The 19,471-nt window shown below is 46.0% G+C and overlaps 1 protein-coding gene across 1 annotated transcript in view; it reads left to right on the forward strand.

Moving 5' to 3' along the window:
* The window catches only part of IQSEC1 (IQ motif and Sec7 domain ArfGEF 1), a 443,112-nt gene that overhangs the window by 93,304 nt on the left and 330,337 nt on the right, over positions 1-19,471 (forward strand). The window contains exon 2 of the mRNA XM_053672884.1: positions 19,033-19,062. Within this exon, the coding sequence (XP_053528859.1) occupies positions 19,033-19,062 (30 nt within the window). The remainder of the gene's footprint in view (positions 1-19,032; positions 19,063-19,471) is intronic.

Below are 19,471 nucleotides of genomic sequence, written 5' to 3' on the forward strand. Positions count from 1 at the left end.
CAGGGCCTGACTCTTCAGCCCCCTCTAGGCAACCTGTCTGGTTAATGCAACTGCAGGAACCTCTCAGAGAAGGTGTGATTTTTTTCCCCCTGTGCCACTGGGGATGAGGAGGCCAGAACAATAAGTCCTCTCCCATTACTACTAACAAGACTTGCTGATCACCTGTTATAAATAAATCCTGCAGAATGTGTCAAACTTGGCAAAAGAAGTATGCAAGCCATAAGTGAGTTATGATGTCAAAGGCCATTGCTCATTATTTTTTCTGAAGAGCCTCCCAGTGGGGCTGGATCTTTTTCTCCCTTCCTGATTTCACTTGCATTCTATTTATGTGTCTCTCCTGAGCTGCAAACAACTTGTGACCACATTGTCTTACTATGGAATTGAAACATTACCAGTGAAGTTGCAGCCATCTCTCTGAGTTTCTCCCATCCCAACTCCTGTCACCCGGCATTTCCAAACTAGATTTTGTGTTTCTCACTCCTTTGCCTTTAATTTCAATTCCCAGTATGTCGTTGCTTGCATATAAAAAACTATTGACTTTTGTGTTTTGAACTTGTGTGCCTTTTCTTTAGATTCTTTGGAGGGTTTTACTTAAATAATATGTTATCTGCGAATAGACAGTTTTATTTCTTCCATTCCAATCTGTATGCCTTCTATTTATTTTTCCTGCTTATTGCACTGGCTAGATTGCCAGGATTGTGTTGAACAGGAGAGGTGAGAGGGGACAGCTCACCTTATTCTTGATCTTGGGGGATATATTCACTCTTTCACTATTGTGATGTTAGCTGTAGGTTTTTGTAGGTGCCCTTTATCAGACTGAGGTTGTTTCCTTCTGTTCCTGGTTGGCATAGAGTTTTATCTTTCAACTGTGATCATACACTTTTTCTTCTTTAGGTTATCAACATGGTGAAGTACACTGATTAGTTTTCAAATGTTGAACCAACTTTATTGTTGACTTTTATTCACTAGTATTTCATTGTGGATTTTAGGGTCAGTGCTCATGAGGAATACTGGTCAGTAGTTTTCTTTCTTGTAATATCTTTGTCTAGTTTGGGCATCAGGGTAAATGTTAGCTTCATAAAATCAGTTGGGAAGTGATTCTTCCCTTTATTCCAGAAGAGACTGTAGAATTGGTACTATTTTGTCCATACATGTTTGATAAAAATTCACCAGGATTAAGATATTGAACTGTTCATGTTATCTGTTTCCTTTTGAGTGAGCTTAGACAGTTTGCATCTCCTAAGAAATTAGCCCACATTGTCTAAGTAGTCACATTTACAGGTGTAGAGTTGTTCCTAGTATTTCTTTGTAAGTAATGTTTTTTCTCTTTTTAAAATTGATCTGTCTGTCTAGAGCAGGGGCGAGCAAGCTATAGCTTGAAGGCCAAATCCAGCCCATAGCCAGTTTAAAGATTTGAAAAAAACAAAAAGAAGAAGAAATAGAAGAAAATAAAACACAATGAGGAATATGCGACAGGGACTACATGTAGCAGCAAAGTCTAAAACATTTTCTATCCAGCCCTTTACAGGAAAAGTTTTCTGACCTCTGGCTGACAGATTTATCAGTTTTATTTTTATTTTTTTCAATTTAGCTTCCCTTATTTTCTCTATTGTTTTTTCCATTCTTGATTCCATTCATTTCTGCTCCTATCTTTGTTATTTACCTGCTTCTGCTTGCTTTGGGTTTAATTTGCTTTTATTTTTCTAATTTCTTAGGGTGGAAGCTTGATTAGAGACTTTTTCTTAATTTTATGATTGAACATTTACAGAAGGAAACCTTTGGGGCTCCTTCCCACCAGCGCAGGCAGCCCGCTGACTGTGTAATCTGGATGCTGGCCCCAGGGCTGGCTGCCTCCGTGGTGGGGACAGCCTGGCTGTGTGAGAGAGAAGGTTCCTCCCTCTACTGCTGTCCTGATGCAGCGTGCTCAGGATCCCCCTCTCCTATCCTTGGGGAGCGGGAGCTCTTTGGAGAACCTGTTTAACAAGGGCAGTAGATACCACCTGGACTCATTAGACGAGTATCATAACATGATGTGGAAGAAGGCAAAGACTGGCTATTCCCACTCATTCATCTACTTCATTCAGAACATGGATTTTACCACCCAATTGGTATCAAACCCAGCAATGGAGACTTGATTATTTTTCATTTATTCCTGTCTTATTCCAGAGTCCTTTTTAAATCCCTTCTCTTGTTTTTAATATCCCTGTTTTACAGACAGGGAACTGCAGTGGGTAGGGGTTGTTAAAGTCACACAACAGGGAGGGACAGTGGGTTCTAGCACTCCTGTCGACCTGTCAGGTTGCATGCCCACATCCAGCACTGGCACTGCCTTCAGAGTCCATGGGTAGGGGATTTTCCTGCAGACACAGGGACAGGATGTGAGAATCGACCCTGCCTCTGGTGGTCCAGCAGATGCACAATGACAGGTATCATTACCTCAGGCATTCCCCAACATCAGTGGACTCTGGGAGGCAGAAAGCAACATCTTCCAGAGAGGCGTTTGGTCCTGCTTTTGTGATGCTGTGTCTGCTGTGGTTTGGAATTTCAAGGTCTGGCTCTGAACTCAGACAACACACACTTGTCATCCTTCCTGGCTTCCTGTTACCTTCTGAGGGTGTTCATCCTGATGGGCCCTGCCTGCTGTCCTGCCATGTTCTCCACCCCTTGGGTCCAGGCCTGTTGAGTCTCGTGCCCTCCCCTGGCACACCCTGCCCTCTGTTCCTTCACACATGCCAGTTCCTTAGCTTGTCACAGACTTCTTACCTCCATTCCCTGAACACATTTATCTCGCCTCTGCTGTGCACAGATGCTCAGCTGGGCTTCAGAAATACAATGATGAGCACTGAAGTTTACCCAGAGGCTCCAGGGCCTCATCACTGGCTAAGCTGGGAGCTTCAGGAGGAGCAAGCATTATCTAGGTCGAGTGAGGGGCAAGTGTTGGGGAGGATCATGTGGGCAAAGGCCCTAAGGTGGCTGTTTTGAGGGACAGTAGGAATTCCATGAGAGTTCAAAAAGGAGGCAGTGGCCATCTTGCCCATTAACACAGGACTAAATCCTGCCCTTTGCCATCCAGCTTCCTTCCTGGGCTGACTTTATAGTCAGCTTAAGTCTGAATCCCGGTTCTGTCGCTGCTTATAGTTCTGTGCCTGGGCCAATGGCTTCCCCTAATGAAGCCTCAGTTCTCTCATCTGTGAAGTGGGAGGGAGGCTGTGTAAATAACAAGACAAACTCTCAAAGCTTTGGGGAAGTCTAGATGATTATGTATAACATACCTGAAATGCTATCACAATCAATATTTAATTAATGTGCACTGCTGTTTTCGCTTGTTATGGTTATTATTATTCCTTCTGGGGCAGTGTAAGCTAGTGGGTAAGGTCACAGGCTTTGCCATTAAACTTGGAGGTCGAATAAGTGCCAGCTCCCTCAGTCACCTGCTGTGTATCCTGGGCAAGTCACTTAACCTCTGTGAGCTGCATTTTCTTTATCCACAGAATTGACAGAATTCTAAGAGGGTCTTCTGATATGTTTTTGCATGTGTTGGCATAAAGGAAAGACTCTATACATGACACTGCATGCCTCAGTTGCACCAGGAGAGTGGAAATGAGCAGAGATGGACAGGAAGAGAGCAGGAGACTGTGAACTTGCTCTTCATGCACCTCTGGACTCATTGATTTGCCCCAATAGGCATACATTCCTCTTGTTAAAACAAAGAAGCTCCAGAAAATGTGAAAGTTAAATGAGATAAAGTGAAGATTAAATGAGTTAGTACATCTAAAGTGATTAGCATAGAGCCTGGTATGTGGTAAGTACTGAGTAAATGTTAGTTGTTGTAATAATGAATATAATTATTATATTATGATGACTGTTGTAGGTGAAGAACAAAGTTTTTTTTTCTAATTTTTTAAAATATATTTTATTGATTATCCTATTACAGTTGTCCCATTTTCCCCACTTTATTCCTCTCCACCCTACATGCTTCCTCCCACTCACATTCCCTGCCCCATCTTAGTTCGTGTCCATGGGTCATACATATAAGTTCTTTGGCTTCTACATTTTCCATACAGTTCTTAACCTCCCCTTGTCTGTTTTCTACCTACCATTTATGCTACTTATTCCCTGTACCTTTTCCCCTATTCCCTCCTCCCCTTCCCTGCTGATAACCCTCCTCTGTGTGATCTCCATTTCTGTGATTCTGTTGTGAGAAACAAACTTTCGCCTCACCTGGAAGGTTCTTCCAGCTGGTCTAATAATCAGGTAGATATGAGACAGATTAACAAGAGAAAATAACCAAATTTAACCATACATGGGAGAATCAGAGACCCCCATGCAAGAGAGGTTTAGAGACAGAAAGGGAACATGGGTGTATAAGATAACCTGAGCTGGGGATGAGATAATGCACCTTGGAGGCTTCAAAGGGTCATTGTAGGATGATAGTAGATGTATAGTAAATAGAAGTTTGTCCTGCCTTAAAATTAGTCAAAAGAGGTTATGTAACAGAGTGCAGCTGGTGCAGGGCAGGGGACCACATGGGGATTTGTAATGGGGTTCAGAACTCAGAGTGTCCAGGAAATATTAGACAAATGTATATATATGATGTCCTCACCCCCACAAGTCTGAGTTGGGGGATAGGACACCTGGAGCAGGGGCATTGAGAGCTGTTTTGCATAGCAACAGCTTTGCAGCTAACCTCTGTTATGGTCATTTAACATATCTATAGTCTTTAACTGGTTTCATAGATATGTTTGTTTTTTTTTTAAAGAGTGACCAACCTTAGTCACTTTTTTTTAAAAAAGATTTTATTTATTTATCTTTAGAGGGGAAGGGAAGGAGAGAGGGAGAGAAACATCAATGTATGGTTGCCTTTCATGCATCCCCTGCTGGGAACTGGCCTGCAGGGAACTGGCCTGCAACCCGGGTATGTGCCCTGACTGGGAATCGAACAGCGATTGTCTGGTTCGCAGGCCCGCACTCAATCCACTGAGCTACACCAGCCAGGGCTGGTTTCATAGATATGTTAAATAGCTGTGGCCAAGCGTTGAGCCAGGGAGATGGGAGTGACTTCCACTCAGGATGTGACTGGGAGGCAACTCCCTCTGGTTACAGCACCTGTGTGAGAGCTTGCAGATGATTTGTTCCACGCCATGGGATCAAGCCTGTCTGGACTTACTATGGAAGCCCAGTAAAACTGAACAAATACAGGGATGCTGGCAGGTGTAACTGATTGTGGGAGGAATTGGAAATGGGGCTGCAGAGGAAGATTGGTGCTGGGATTTAAACCCAGGCACAGCAGCCATGCCTGGTTTGGACCACATGGCTGTGGGCACTCCCTTTGTGCCACATGGCTTAGGAAGCAGGAGAGATGTGCAGGAAGAAAAGGGGTGAAAGTATTCTCTGGTGGGCCATGTGAAGGTGCCACATGGTTTTGGATGAACTGAATATTGTGGCAGTGATACAGCTGATGGTGCCGGAACTGAGTCTGTCTGTACTACAGACTTCTACTTCTTTTCCTGAGATACGGTACCCTGGACTGGGCAAAGAGGAGAAGGAAGGACTGTGAGTTTGTGGGTATTCTAAAGGACTTAGGTATTTTTAATGAAGACATTGAGTCATTACTCTAAGTCTGTATAACTTTTGAAGTAAATAATCCCTTTCCTTTTCACCAATCTCTGGCATTGAGAAACATCTTTTCCTGGCGGTGGGCAAGGTGAACCTAGTATGGGGCAAGGGGGACCCCCTGAGCAAAAGGGTGGGTCCATTCAGTAATGATATATCATTCACCAGTCCCTGCTCCGGGTCTGTTCTGTAACGGTTATCTCTGATAATCTGTTATGGGCAAGACCACTAATTCCAGTTATTAAGGCTAAGGCAAAATTTTGTCTTGAGTCTGCTGCTAAAGCTACCTTTAGCTTACAACAATCTGCACATCACTGAGGCACATCTTGAGATGATTGTTTCTGACCCCCGACACTATCACCATTACTTTTCAAGCATCTCTGAAAAGTCATTAACATCTGTCATGTAACTGCAAGAGAAACACTGGTTCCCTTTAGTACAGGGGGTATGGGAAGTCTGGAGGTCCAGAGATTCTGAGAGTCACCTATTCCAAATAGGAAATTGGGAGCCCCATGGTGGTTCTGGGCAGGTCGATAACCCCCTGGGCAACCCCAAGGCTCTTGTCTAGTGTTACCAGCTTTAAGAGCTCCTCTGTACTAGGGTGGGAATTGCAGGTATGTCTCTTTAGTGTCAGGACTGGGGTGCTTTTGAAAGCCTGAGAAGGTCAGAGAGGTAGGGAGGGAATGTCTGACCGGAAACTGAGTCAGGGCCAAGGAATAGAACATGCATCTGTGACTTCCAGCTGTCATCCAATCTTGACAGATTAGAAAGGAAGGGACAGAAGTCCCTGAGGCTAGGAGATGAGAGCTATTTTTATGGACCATGAGGTGGTTGGCTGGATGGCTTCTCTTGGTACTTCTTCCTTTCTATAGACTGGGATCCCAAGTACCTCCTAGGAGAAGCAGGAGGATTTGGTTTTATTTTTAAGATGCAAAAGACCTTAAAGAAGCATGTAAGCATTTTGCAGAATGGATCTCTGTAGATGTCATTTGCATAACAAGTATCTAAATCATCAGAAATAGGGAAGAAACTGCAAATGAGGAGGAACAGAGAGCCTCTGTAAGTGGAAGCCTTTGAGGACCTATTTCAAGTTGATGACAACACTGAAACTGGAAAATTCAGTATTCATGCTGCCTGTCACTACCAGAACCAATAAGTAGAGAGAAGGATTGAATCTTTATGGGTGCTTTCAGATGCCAGCGATCTGAGAAAGCAGTGGGTTATGTACCCTCAAAAATTGTCTTAACATCTCATTGTAAGCAAACCTTTTTATAAAGAGAAGGAAAGTGTAGGTAAGGGGTTTGGAAAGAAGGTTAATCAGATAAGAGTCCTGGTGATTTTCCTAGTACTTGCTCATCAACATCTCTTTATCTGTGTCAGGGATATTCACTCCCTGGAAAATAATGTTTTGGATATCATCTCCATGCAGACCCCCTGGGAACAAAGGTTGAATTGTTTGTCAACCCCCTGGAGTCTTTGTAAGGCTTGTGTTCCAGTACCTGGAATAACAGCTTTCCGCGTGCATTAATCACTTAAGCCTATCAACTATAACTAAGACTGAAGTCTTTAACTCTTGAGTTCCCTTGACCTTGGGTTTGGGGGTCTGTTCTTTGAAAGGCCAGAGAGAAGGGAAACAACCTTGGATGTGGTGTTGGGGGGCAGCTAATCCACACCTCTTGGGTGTAAAGCATAGAATTTGTATAGTTTTGGGAGGCGCTTTTTAAAAAATCATTTCCCAAGGATATGTTTATTGACTTTTGAGAGAGAGAGAGAGAGAGGTAAAGAAAGAGAGAAACATCAATGTGAGAGCAAAACATCAACTGGTTACCTCCAGTACACTCCCCAACTGGGGATCTAACCCACAACCTAGGTATGTGCCCTAACCAGGGATCGGACCCATGTCCTTTTGGTGTATTGGGCAATACAATTCTTCAACCAACTGAACCATTTAGCCTGGGCTGGGTGGGACTTCTGGCCAAGATGGAGGTGTAGGTAGACACACTTGGCCTCATTGCACAGCCAAAAGAAGGGCAACAACAAATTTAAAGACAAAAAATAACCAGAACTGCCAGAAAATCAAACTGGATGGAAGTCTAACAACCAAGGAGTTAAAGAAGAAGCATTCATCCAGACTAGTAGGAGGGGTGGAGAGGACTCATGGCAAGGTGGTGGCTGGAGGATGGGACAAGGTGGAGGCTGGCAGAGTAGGCGGTCCCACATTTGCTTTCAGGTGGACCAGAAGGAACAACTGGGGAGCGGGACAGACTGTGCAACTTGGGGTTATAGTGTGTGAAATAAAGCCTCAAAACCTCTGACTGAAAAAAATCTGTGGGGGTTGAGGCACCAGGAGGAACTCTCAGTTTCACAGGAGAGTTAGTTGGACAGACCCACAGGGTCCTAGAATGTACACAACCTCCCCCCCACCAACCAAATCAGCACCAGAAGGGCCCAATTTGCTTGTGGGTAGCAGAGGAAGTGACTGAAAGATGGCCAAGAGCTGAGCAAGTGGCATTGTTAACTCTCATATCCCTCCCCCACAGACAGTACCACAACAGGGAAGAGGGTTGTCCTGCCCTGGAAAATACCTAAGGCTCTACCCCTTACTACATAACAGGCATGAAGAGATGAAAAAATATGACCCAAATGAAAGAACAGATCAAAGCTCCAGGAAAATACAACTAAGTGATGAAGAGATAGGCAACCTATCAGATGCAGAGTTCAAAACACTGGTAATCACGATGCTCACAGTAATGGCTGAGTATGGTTGAAAAATAGAGGGAAAAGTGAAGGCTATGAAAAGTGAAATAAGGGGAACTGTACAGGGAACCAAGAGTGAAGGGAAAGAAACCAGGACTCAAATCAACTGTTTGGACTAGAAGAAGGAAATAAACAGTCAACCAGGGCAGAATGAAGAAACAAGAATTCAAAAAAACAAGGAGAGGCTTAGGAACCTCCAGGACAACTTTAAACATTCCAACAATTGAATCATAGGGGTGCCAGAAGGAGAAAAGGAAGAGCAAGAAATCAAACACTTATTTCAACAAAGCATGAAGGAGAACTTCCATGATCTGGCAAAGGAAATAGATTTCCAGGAAGTCCAGGAAGCTTAAAAAAGAGTCCAAAAAAAAAATTGGATCCGAGGAAACACACACTAAGGCACATCATAATTACATTACCCAAGAGGAAAGAGAAGGAGAGAATCTTAAAAGCAGCAAGAGGAAAGGAGACAGTTACCTACAAAGGAGCTCCCATAAGACTCTCAGCTGATATCTCAAAAGAAATCTAACAGGCAACAAAGGGCTGGAAAAAGTATTTGAAGTCATGAAAAACAAAGACCTACATCCAAGGTTACTCTATCCAGCAAAGCTTTCATTTAGAATGGAAGGGCAGATAAAGTGCTTCCCAAACAAGGTTAAGTTAAAGGAGTTCATCATCACTAAGCCCTTATATGAAATGTTAAAGGGACTTATCTAAGAAAAAGAAATTGATCAAACCTATGAATAATAAAATGACAACAAACTCACAGCTATCAACAACTGAACCTTAAAAAAACCCAAACAAACAAGAATAAACTGAGCAAACAGCTAGAACAGGAACAAAATCACAGAATTGGAGATCACATGGAGGGTTATCAGCAGGGAAGGAGAGCAGAGAGAATGAGGGAAAAGGCACAGGGAATAAGAAGCATAAATGATAGATGCAAATTAGACAGGGGAGGCTAAGAATCGGATGGGAAATGGAGAAGCCAAAGAATTTATATGTACAACCCAGGGGACATGGACTAAGGTGGGGGAATACAGGTGGGGGCAGTTCAGGTTCAAGGGGAATAAAAGGGAGAAATAATGGGACAACTGTAATAGCATAATCATATATATATATGTGATTATATATATAATCATATATATATACAAACCTGGGCTGGGTGGCGCTTTTTAAAAAGAAGAACCTATAGCCATGTGTAGGATCTAAAAAGGGCCCATACAAGTGAGAGGCCTGTGGTTTCAGCTTCCATAGCTTCCCAGGAGAGGTACCTCTGGTACTGAGTCACATACAGGGTTTTAGCAGGAAAACCTTTTTATCAGTGTCTGCTCTGCTCCATAAGCTGTGTGACCCTGACTTGGCCTTCTTACCTCCATGGATCCCAGGAGATGATGCATTTGAAGACCCTGTACACGCATAATAAAAGTACAGTGACAACACTGAAGATTTCCTCCTCAGAGAGAGATGAATGGCAGGAGGCCTGTTAAAGACTCCACATAGGCTAGTGCCATATCGAAATGCTGTTCAAACTTAAATACCCATTAATCTATTTAATCACTGCCTAATGCATCTATTTTTATTCATGCTTCAAAGCTAATTATGTTTCATACAAAGATGCCAAAAATGTGGCAAAACCTCCTCTCTTTTGGATGCAAGTCCCCTGCACCACGCTCGGGACTATTCTGGCCTGACATGTATGTATCCACATGCATGTGTGTGCACGCACACTCTTGAGGTTCTTCTTCTGGAGTCTTCTTCCCTTTTAGTTTGTGCTGAACACACCGACATGCACAAGCACTAGTGCCCAGGCTAGTGCTTTGATTGGCTGGCTCTGTTCCTGGCTCTATTGGGCCCTACCCCCATCCAGATGCAGTCAGCCTCAGATCAGGGTTGGCCCAGGGGCGCAAAGTATGTCATCAGCAGTCACCTTAGCTTTGTTTTCCATCTTGGCCTCGCTGTCAGTCAGTTTGCTGCAAGTGGTAGCCATGGCAGCCCTCCAAAGGCGAGTTTCCCACTGACAATGTAACCGAGTAAAAGCTTGTACTACACACCACGTAACAGCCAATAGGTCGAGTGACCAGGGGTTGGAACAAGGGAAGTGACTATTCTGTGAGCCAGCAAGCCTGGAAGTTGGAAGGCTCGCATCCTAAAGAACGATCTTTAGAAAGTACAGAATTCAGGCTTTTTTTATGTCTCGGGAAGAAGGAAACAGGAGGGGTGTGAGGTCAGGAGGTGGTTGATGACCACTGACATCTGGATGCCACCAAATGTCCAGGGATGATGATGAAAGTTCCTGCTTTCTGTCAACACACTGGTTGCTGTGGGCCTAGTCATGATTTCTTATAAATATTATGATATTTACCTTGTTCTGCTGGTGGCCTCAGCTCTTCTGGTCATATCCCTGCCCAAGATTTAAAAGGTGGAAGTGAGCAATACAGTGTGGTGGAGGGACAGGGAACAAAGAAGTCTGGTTTTCCCACAGCAGCAGAATCCAGTGTTCAGGCCTGAGAGTCGCAAGCAATGGGGTTTCCATGGCAACAGTTTTGAGTTGAGTTAGGTGATTATGCAGGCTGAGGTATAGAGACTTACCCCCCCCCTGTGAGCAGCTGCAGCCAGTAAGTACCCCAGCTGCCTTGATGCTTGGGTGGGAGAGCTTGGTGCTGCTCTGCACTGTCTCCCAGGGCTCCCTGGTGGACACGGCCCCTGTAGCCCACAGTGCAGGTTCCCACATTGACGGCTCTGTCAGTGATGGCCTCCCATAGTGGTGGGCAGCTTGGTCACTGCCAGTATTAGCAGCCTTTTCCCCCTTCTCTCACTTCTCTACCCTCTTGCCTTTACCTCCCTCGTAAACTCCTGCACCAGAATCCTTATCTCCAGGTGTGTCTGGGGCAGCTCACACTAAGGTACCATGGCCTAAGCATGCAAACAAGTAAATTCTTACCCTGGCTCTGGAAGACCCGTGAGGGACGGTTCCCGGGGTAGTGGGTTAATGGCTGTGAAGGCTGCTTCTGTGACCTCACATTTGTTCATGCCAGTTTGGAAAGTCATCCTGTTCCTGATTCTTTTTCATCAGCAGGAACCAAAGGGCTCCAGGACACTGGCTGATTCCTGCTACCTTGCCCACACTGACCACATGACCACAGGCACAGACAGGTGTCATCTGCCTCAGAGTTCTGCCCAATCCCTGTCTGCCTCTTCTCCCTGCATCATCCATTGCTCCTTCTGTGCTAGGACCAGTGATGATGTGCCATGGGGTTTAGGGGCATCCTCTGCATGTGCTGTCCTTAGTATAGAAGTTGCCTCTGCTGTGTGCTGCTATTAGAGTATGAGGTTTGAGCCAGCTCTGTCACGGGTTCATGCAACAAACATTCCCCTGCACCCGGCCCAGGGCACAGGGATGCATCATCTACTACCGAAGTCGCCCTTTCCTCCTGCACTGCAAGTCTGCCCTTGAGCAGCCTCCCAGCAGATCAGGGACAGAGAGCTCACATCCTCTATGTCAAGAGTGTGCCTTGTCTCCTTACAGCATTCTTGGGGCTAATTGTTACTTCAGTTCCTGATGCACAGATGAGAAAATTAAGGTTCATAGAGGTTGAGGGACACTTGGTGAGCTGTAAGGAGTAAGGCTGGGCTGGGATTGGGATTGTCTGGCTCAGGGTCTCTGCTTGTTCCCTCGCATCTGCTGGCCTCTCAGACATGTGACATCCCAGAATGATAGGTCCTGGCATTGCTGCCTCACTGCGCCTTGACCATTTAAGGAGCCTCTATATTGTCTTAGCCCTGAGTACCCTGCAGTGGCCCTAACAAATCCCTTGTCCTCATGGACTTTTCCTCCTAATGATGGAGGCAGAGACGGAAAACAGTAAAAAAAAACAATTGCTTCAAATGGTACCAAATGATGGCCACCAAGCAGGGCGATGCAGTTGGAAGCACTGAGGAGTCATATGTTCCTCATCTGTTGCTGCATAACAAATGACCATGACACCCAGCAGCTTACGAAAGGCAAAGATGACTCTCTCCATGTCTGTGAGTCAGGAACCTGGTGGTAGTGTGGCTGGGCGGTCCTGACTCACTGTCTCTCAGGAGGTAATTGTCAAGATGTTGGCTGGGGTCCCCTCATCTGAGGGGCCGAAGATCTGTTTCTAAGCTCATACATGTGGCTGGTGGCAGGGGGCATGAGGTCCTCTCATGAGGTCCTCTGCACAGGGCTGCTCTCAGGACTTGCAGATGGCTTCCCCCAGGATTAGAGACAGAGACCGCAGCACACACGTATGTGCACACATGCACGCACCGCCCCTGCCTGCTTGCTTTCTGTCACTGCAGTGATGAAGGAGAAACTAAAACTGAGGACAGGAAGGACTTTACTGCTGTCGGGATTGCTCGTACTCACCTGTCTCTGGCTGGCTTTTGCTCAGGCTTCCTGAGAATGGTTTTGCAGAGTCTCCCAGCTGACAGAGGCCTCATCTGTTCATTGTTCCTGTCCCCTGTTCAAGGAGGTAGCACAGGTTTGTATGGCCATTTGGTAGCCTATCAGCTGCCAGTGAAGGAGGCAGTGAGGCCCATGTTGGGGTGCACGGATGCCCACCTGGGATTGCTGGACAGGGTGTCCAGTGTCCTTTGAGAGCAAGGAGTTTAATTCAGGCAACACGGTGCTGTGAACCACCTGCTTTTTGAGTCATTTGCTGCTGGTGAGGGGCATGGGTGCAGCTGGGGGAGGGTGGCTGCTTTTGTCTGCCTGATGTTTGAGGATCAAAGAGGGGACTCTTCCCCCTTTTAAAATAATTCATTAGTCTCTTGAACAATTGTTCATTTTTTCCCACTTTAAAATTGTGGCTTATACACATAGGAGACATATACAAAATACATATGCATGCATATGTGTATGTATGTGTGTGTGTGTGTGTGTGTGTACAGTTTAAAGATTTGCTATAGTATAGACCCCTGCATTCACCATCCAAGTCAATAAATGGGACAATTTCAGCAGCTTAGAAGCCACTGATCCCTCCTGACAACAACTCTCTTCCCAGGGTGACCAGTGCCCTGACCTTGGTGACAGTCATGTTCCTGCTGGGCCTCCTGGTTTAACTCCTATGTGGGCACCTCTCAGCTGAGGCATTGACTTTTCCTGTTTTACTGCATTCAGATGGATTGTGTATACGTGCCCTCTTTGGAGACTCACCACCAGGGTGATTCACCCCACCCTGCCTCTGGGGGTGGCCGGGCTCCTTCATTCCCATGGCTGTTCAGTGCTCTGTGTGTGGATGGATCACATTCATCCATTCTCCTCGGAAGCATGCTGGGCTCTTTCCAACTCGGCTCCAGAGTACACTGCCCAGACAGTGTTACGGGCTTCACTGGCATTTACACCTTGGGGCAGAACTTCTGGGTCAAAGGGTGCTTTTACCTTCCCGGGCAGTGCCACTGTCTTTTCTGAAATGGAGCCCTTTTGTGTGCCAGGCCTCGTGCTGAGTTGGAATGGTGGAGAGGGGTGGCATTCACCAAACCATTATTCATAGAAATCTAAGCTGAAGACTGGCTTGTGTGGTAGAAGACAGGCAGGCTGCTTTGAAAGGGATGACCAGGGAAGGAGGGCTTCCTGAGTTTTCAGAGGGTGGTCAGAAATGCCCCACTAGTTAGGGACGTAGTTGCTGAGATCAATGGTCAGGAGGTATTAACTATGGAAAGCATTTCAGGTAGGAGGAGAGGGTGTACAAAGGCTTTGAGGCTGCAGAGGGTATATTAGCCAGCTCTGGCTGCTATAACAAAATACCATAGATGAGCAGCTTAAACCATATAAGTTTATTTTCTCACAGTTCTGGAGGCTGGAAGTCCTAGATTAAAGTGCGGCAGGTCAGTTTCTGGTTTGGACTTCCTTCCTGGTTTGCAGCCGGCTGCATTCTTGCTGTGTTCTTGTGTGGTGGAGAGAGCAAGTGCTGGTGTCTCTCCCTCTTTTTGTAAGGGCACCAGTCCTGCCAGATCAGGCTGCCAGCCTTCTGACTTCATTTAACCTTTAGCATCTCCTCCCAGGCCCCATCTCAAATACAGCCACTCTGGGAGTTAGGACTTCAATATATGGGTTTCGGGGAGAGGCAAACATCAGTCCATCACATGGGGTGAGGGGAGTTTAAGGAATTGGGGCACACATGGGGCCAGGGGTGAGACAGTGTTTGGGTTTTCTGTTGGGTAGCAAGCCACCCCTAAATTTAGTGATTTAAAACAGTAATCATCATGCATTTACTCAGGATTTCACAGTGTGGGCAGGGCTCACAGTGAAAGCCTTCTCAGCCCCACGTGCCTTCAGTTCAGGCCTTGCTCACAATGGCTGACAGCTGGCAGCCCAGCCGGGCTGGTGGCCAAGGGCCTCGGTCCTCCCATGTAGCTGTGTGGGCTTCCTCTCAGCATGGTGACTAGTTTCTAAGAGTCAGATGGAAAAGATGCCAGTCTTTTTTTTTTTTTTTAGTATTTCATTTTTTAGAACTTATTTTTAGAGGAGAAGGGAGACAGAAAAAGAGGGAGAGAACCACCAATGTGTGGTTGCCTCTTGAGCGCCCCCTACGGGGGACCTGACCTGGCCCCCAACCCAGGCATGTGCCCTGACTGGGAATTGAACCAGCGACCCCTTGGTTCGCAGGCTGGCACTCAATAAAAGCCACACCAGCCAGGGCAAGATGCCAACTTTTTAGTCCCGAGTCTGGCAAAAGTGTCATTTCTGCCATTGTAGAAGTCACAGAGTTTAGGTATAGCTACTGACCACTCACATTACCAGTTCTTATCCTTTTTAAAAAAAATAAAAATGATATGTTTTTAAGGTTACAACATGATGTTTTTGTATAAATACACATAATGAAATGAATTTTACAGTCAAGCATGCCATCTCCTCATTTGCAGTGTGTGTGTGTGTGTGTGTGTGTGTGTGTGCACCCAAGTACCTGACATCTACTCTCAGCAGATTTCCAGTGTACAGTGTGATGTTGTTAACTGTAGTCATCATGCTGTACGTTAGGTCTCTAGACTTGTTCATCCTACATAACATTGTACCCTCTGACCAACAGCTCAGCATCTCCCCAACCTCCTGGCCCCAGACACTACACAGATCCCATTTTCCCTAGGCCAGGCACTACAGTAAACCCTGCCACCACTAAAACTTGGCACCATTGGTAGGCCGTATATCTCCTTGCCCTTGAGCTGCACATTGGCCAGGTCTGTCCTCAGCCAGCACAACCGCAAATAGACACAAGCTGTGCAAGTCGGGGTCAGCTGTCCCAAAGCCACCATCTGTGATTTGTTCCTTTGTGGCTAATGCCCAGGGGCCCCATGACTGGGTTTGCAGCTGAGTGTGTACATTTTTCTGGAGTGAAGTCCATGGCTTTGATCATATTCTCTGAAGAGTCTCTCACCCAGATAGGTGGCACCAGAGTCATGGCAATAGATCTGAGGTAAGTCTATCTCCAGAACATGGGTGCGGGAGGTGGACAGTTTGCTTAGCCTCTCAGGGTCTACCTCAGACAAGCCCCAGCTGATCACATGCCCTGTTCACCCCCTGCCACAGCAGTAATGCATGTATCCAAATTCACTCTTGTGTTTTATTTTTTAAAACTCTTTCTTGTGGAAACTTCAAATATACACAGAAGGAAGGAAAACAGTATAATGACACCCCTCCCGTGTATCCAACATCAACAGTTATCGGCTCTTAGCTAATTTACCTCATCTGTTCCACCTCCTCCTCCCACCTTTCATACTTTTTTCACTTTTTTTTAAATAGAATAGCACACATACTAAAAAGTGCTGGTGTCCTAAGTGTGTGGTAGGGTGAGAATTTATACTGTGAGCTCACCTGATTAAGATCCTGGTATCTAATTCTGACCTGTTGAGGGCTTCCCACGCCATCACACAATTCTCGGACACCTGCTGGGTGTCCTACGATCTAATCCATTTCTGACACTAACTCCCTGGTGATAGCTCAGCCCCCATAGCTTCAGAGTTCAGTCCCACAAGGCTACCCCCACTTGAGACACCGGTCCCAAGACCACGTTACCACCTATAACAGACTGGCCCTAAATCAGAGGGTCCCACAACCCTCTGGGTCTCAGGACTCGGGAAACCTATTTGCCCACTAGATTACGAGTTGATTACAAAGGGTATTATAGGATACGAACCAGCAGCCAGATGAAGAAATACACAGCGCGAGGCCCCATACCCAGGAGCCTCTGTCCCCGTAGAGCCGGGGGCCCTGCAGGATGCCAAGTGGAAGTGGCCTGGTTCCCCAGTGAGAAAGCTCTGAACCACACCCATCTGGGTTTTATGGAGGCTCCATGACGTGGACCCGATTGATTGACTCAGCTGTTTTCAACTGGCATGTCACAGAACTTTAGTAGTTAGTTTATGTGTGCCATGAGAGGAAAAAGGTTGAAAATTGCTGGATTAACTCATGGCCATTGGTGATCAATTCAGCTTTCAGCCCCTCTCCCCTGCAAGGACCCTTTATCAAGGCATGGAACTGAAAGTTCCAACCCTCAGTTTGTTTGTTTCCCTGGCAACCAGCCCGATCCTTGGGTGCTTTTTAAAAGTCACCTTGTCAACATAAACCCAGCTGTGGTGGAAAAGGGGTTGTTATATATGACAATACACCCATTTCACCTTTATGGCTGTAAGGGTTTTTAGGACCTGAAGACAAGAGACCATGTATTGTAACAAAAGATGTTCCATTGCTCTTAACACTCAGGAGGTTCCAAGCGTTTGCCAGTTTTGAGCCGAAATCATGAATGAAGACCAAATATGTATGAGAAATGTATTTTAGTCATCTGAATGATATAGATTTATAGAATAGAGATTTCTTATACTTCACAATAGCATACCTGAGTAACCAGTACCCATATCGGGAGCCAGATGTTAGCAGCACCTGTAAGCCCGTGTGTCCCCTCTGTTCTGACTTCTGATGGGACAGATGGGGTCTGGTTTGCTAGCTGGTTATTGAGGCTGTGACAGGAGGATGGCCTAGATGGGAGTAAGTGGAGTGGGTAGAGTTAGTAAATCTGAGTTCACAACGGGACTTGGCACTGACACAGCCTGAATAACATCGGTCACTGCAATGGCAGACACAGGAAGGGGGCACAGGGTGGTCTCCTGAGATCGGCGAGGTTAGTTCCATGGCAGAAACCATTCCCTGAAATGTATGTGCTGGCAGGGCCCTGCAGCTGGTCTGCAAAATTACCAAGAAGGTGATGTACCAAAAGAAAGATGTCTGACTGGGTTGTGTTTTTATTTGTCAAGCTCTCTGGCATAAAATCCAATTTGTGGTGTTCAGGGATTAGATTCCCAAGTGTGTTTGCTCCTTGGCTCCTCCAGATTCCAGAAGCCCCACTAAGCCTTTAGCGATCAGCTGTGTGTAATTTAACCCCAAAGTCCCTTTTCTTGCTTTACCGAGTGGTAGGGCATTGCATGCCAAGTATTTTTCAATTTCTGTGAAAGTTTAAGAGTGCCTGATACAATCTGATTGTTCAGTTCCTTGACATTAAGCCTTTTTTCCTTTGTAAAATGGTGTAATTGATTTTTGGGTACTTAAAATTTTTGATGGCAGTGAGAATGGCACCAGGTGTCAGACCAGTGGGTTCAGACCAGACCTCAGTTCAACAACCTCAGTACTTGAGTACTGGCTAGGAAAGAATTCAGAGCCAGGACTCAAACTATAAGAGAAATTTTATTTTAGAAAGTCACAGAGGTAGAAGAAGTGACCAGTAGAAGAAATGGCCTCAGTAAACAAATTACAGAGGCAAAGAAGAGGCCTTGGAAGGTTGAGGGGGGGCGAGAGGGAGACCAAACTGGGAGAGGGAGACCAAACTGCAAGACCAATGATATACTAGGAGAGGAAAGGTTGCCCTGGGGGTGAGGTCTTTGTTTTCCTATTTTTGCCTTTTGCCAGGCACCCAGGGCTTTTGGCAAAAGCTCACCTCACCTGGTGACCTTCTGTACCTGGCCCGTTGTCCTTGTTTTGCTCATGTCTGTATAACTGCCTACCACAAAAATAGAGCTGTTAATGGGGAAATATACTGCAAATACCACCTGGGGCAGTGGTCCCTGACCTTTTTGGCACCAGGGACCTGTTTGGTGGAAGACAACTTTTCCATGGATGGGGGAGGAGGGATGGTTTCAGGATGATTCAAGCTCATTACATTCAAGCTCACCTTTTGGTATGTGGCCTAGTTCCTAACAGGCCCGTTCACAGCCTGGAGGTTGGGAGCCCCTGATCTAGGGGATGCAGTGAGACCAGAAGCACAGTCCTCCTTCCCTGTTTTATTCATTCAGTTTTTGCCTTGTAGAGTCTAGGCACATAATTCTGGAATCATAGCCCATGCCTCTGGGGTTATTCCCCAACTCTCGGGATGTTTAGATTCGGGGCAAACAATTGCAGTCAGGTGAGGGGTGGAAAACAAACGCTAAGTCTTCCAGGAGGAGGTGACTTTTAGGATGGAAAGGGAGATCAAAAGGAAGGCAACATGGGACTCTGAGGCCTGGTCCTGGAGGTTGCCTGCTTGAGGCTGGAGAAGAGATTGGATACTGAGGTAGCTGGGTACCTCAAAGTCTGCACGTTTAACATCCTAGTGTGGGTTTCCAGCAGCAGATAGTACCAATATTGTAAGCATGTGTTCTTTCTCGTTGCAGGTCTGAAGGAAAAAGCTCCCAGAGCATCAGGTATGTGTCATCAGCCTGTTACTGCATCTGTGTCCTGGGCTTCAGTGAAAGTGTTATCTGTGGAAGTGGTGTTCTTGTGGTGTCATGAGGAAAAGAATTTCCTGAGACCTGCACAGGATGATGGGGTTCCGTAGTAATCTGTACTGATGATGTAAAATTAAGGGGGTTCCCCTCCTGACTTCCCAATGTCCCATCTTTGTCCATCTTGCCATGGAAAATGTCCAGTCTTGTCTTCAGTAGGACCAGAATAAAGGTCACTGCCCTGAGTTTCTGCTCTATATTGAAGTCCAGTCCAGTCCAGTATCTGGCCAGTTTAGTCTGTGTCTCCACTGCAGTCCATTGCTGTACTGCAGTATTTAGGCTTTTTCCTGGAGCCTGCATGTGAGTCCACTTGACCATTGTCCACACA

The sequence above is a fragment of the Artibeus jamaicensis genome, unplaced genomic scaffold, assembly GCF_021234435.1.
Source record: "Artibeus jamaicensis isolate MK-2021 breed Jamaican fruit bat unplaced genomic scaffold, CSHL_Jam_final contig_793, whole genome shotgun sequence".
NCBI classification, from domain to species: domain Eukaryota; kingdom Metazoa; phylum Chordata; class Mammalia; order Chiroptera; family Phyllostomidae; genus Artibeus; species Artibeus jamaicensis.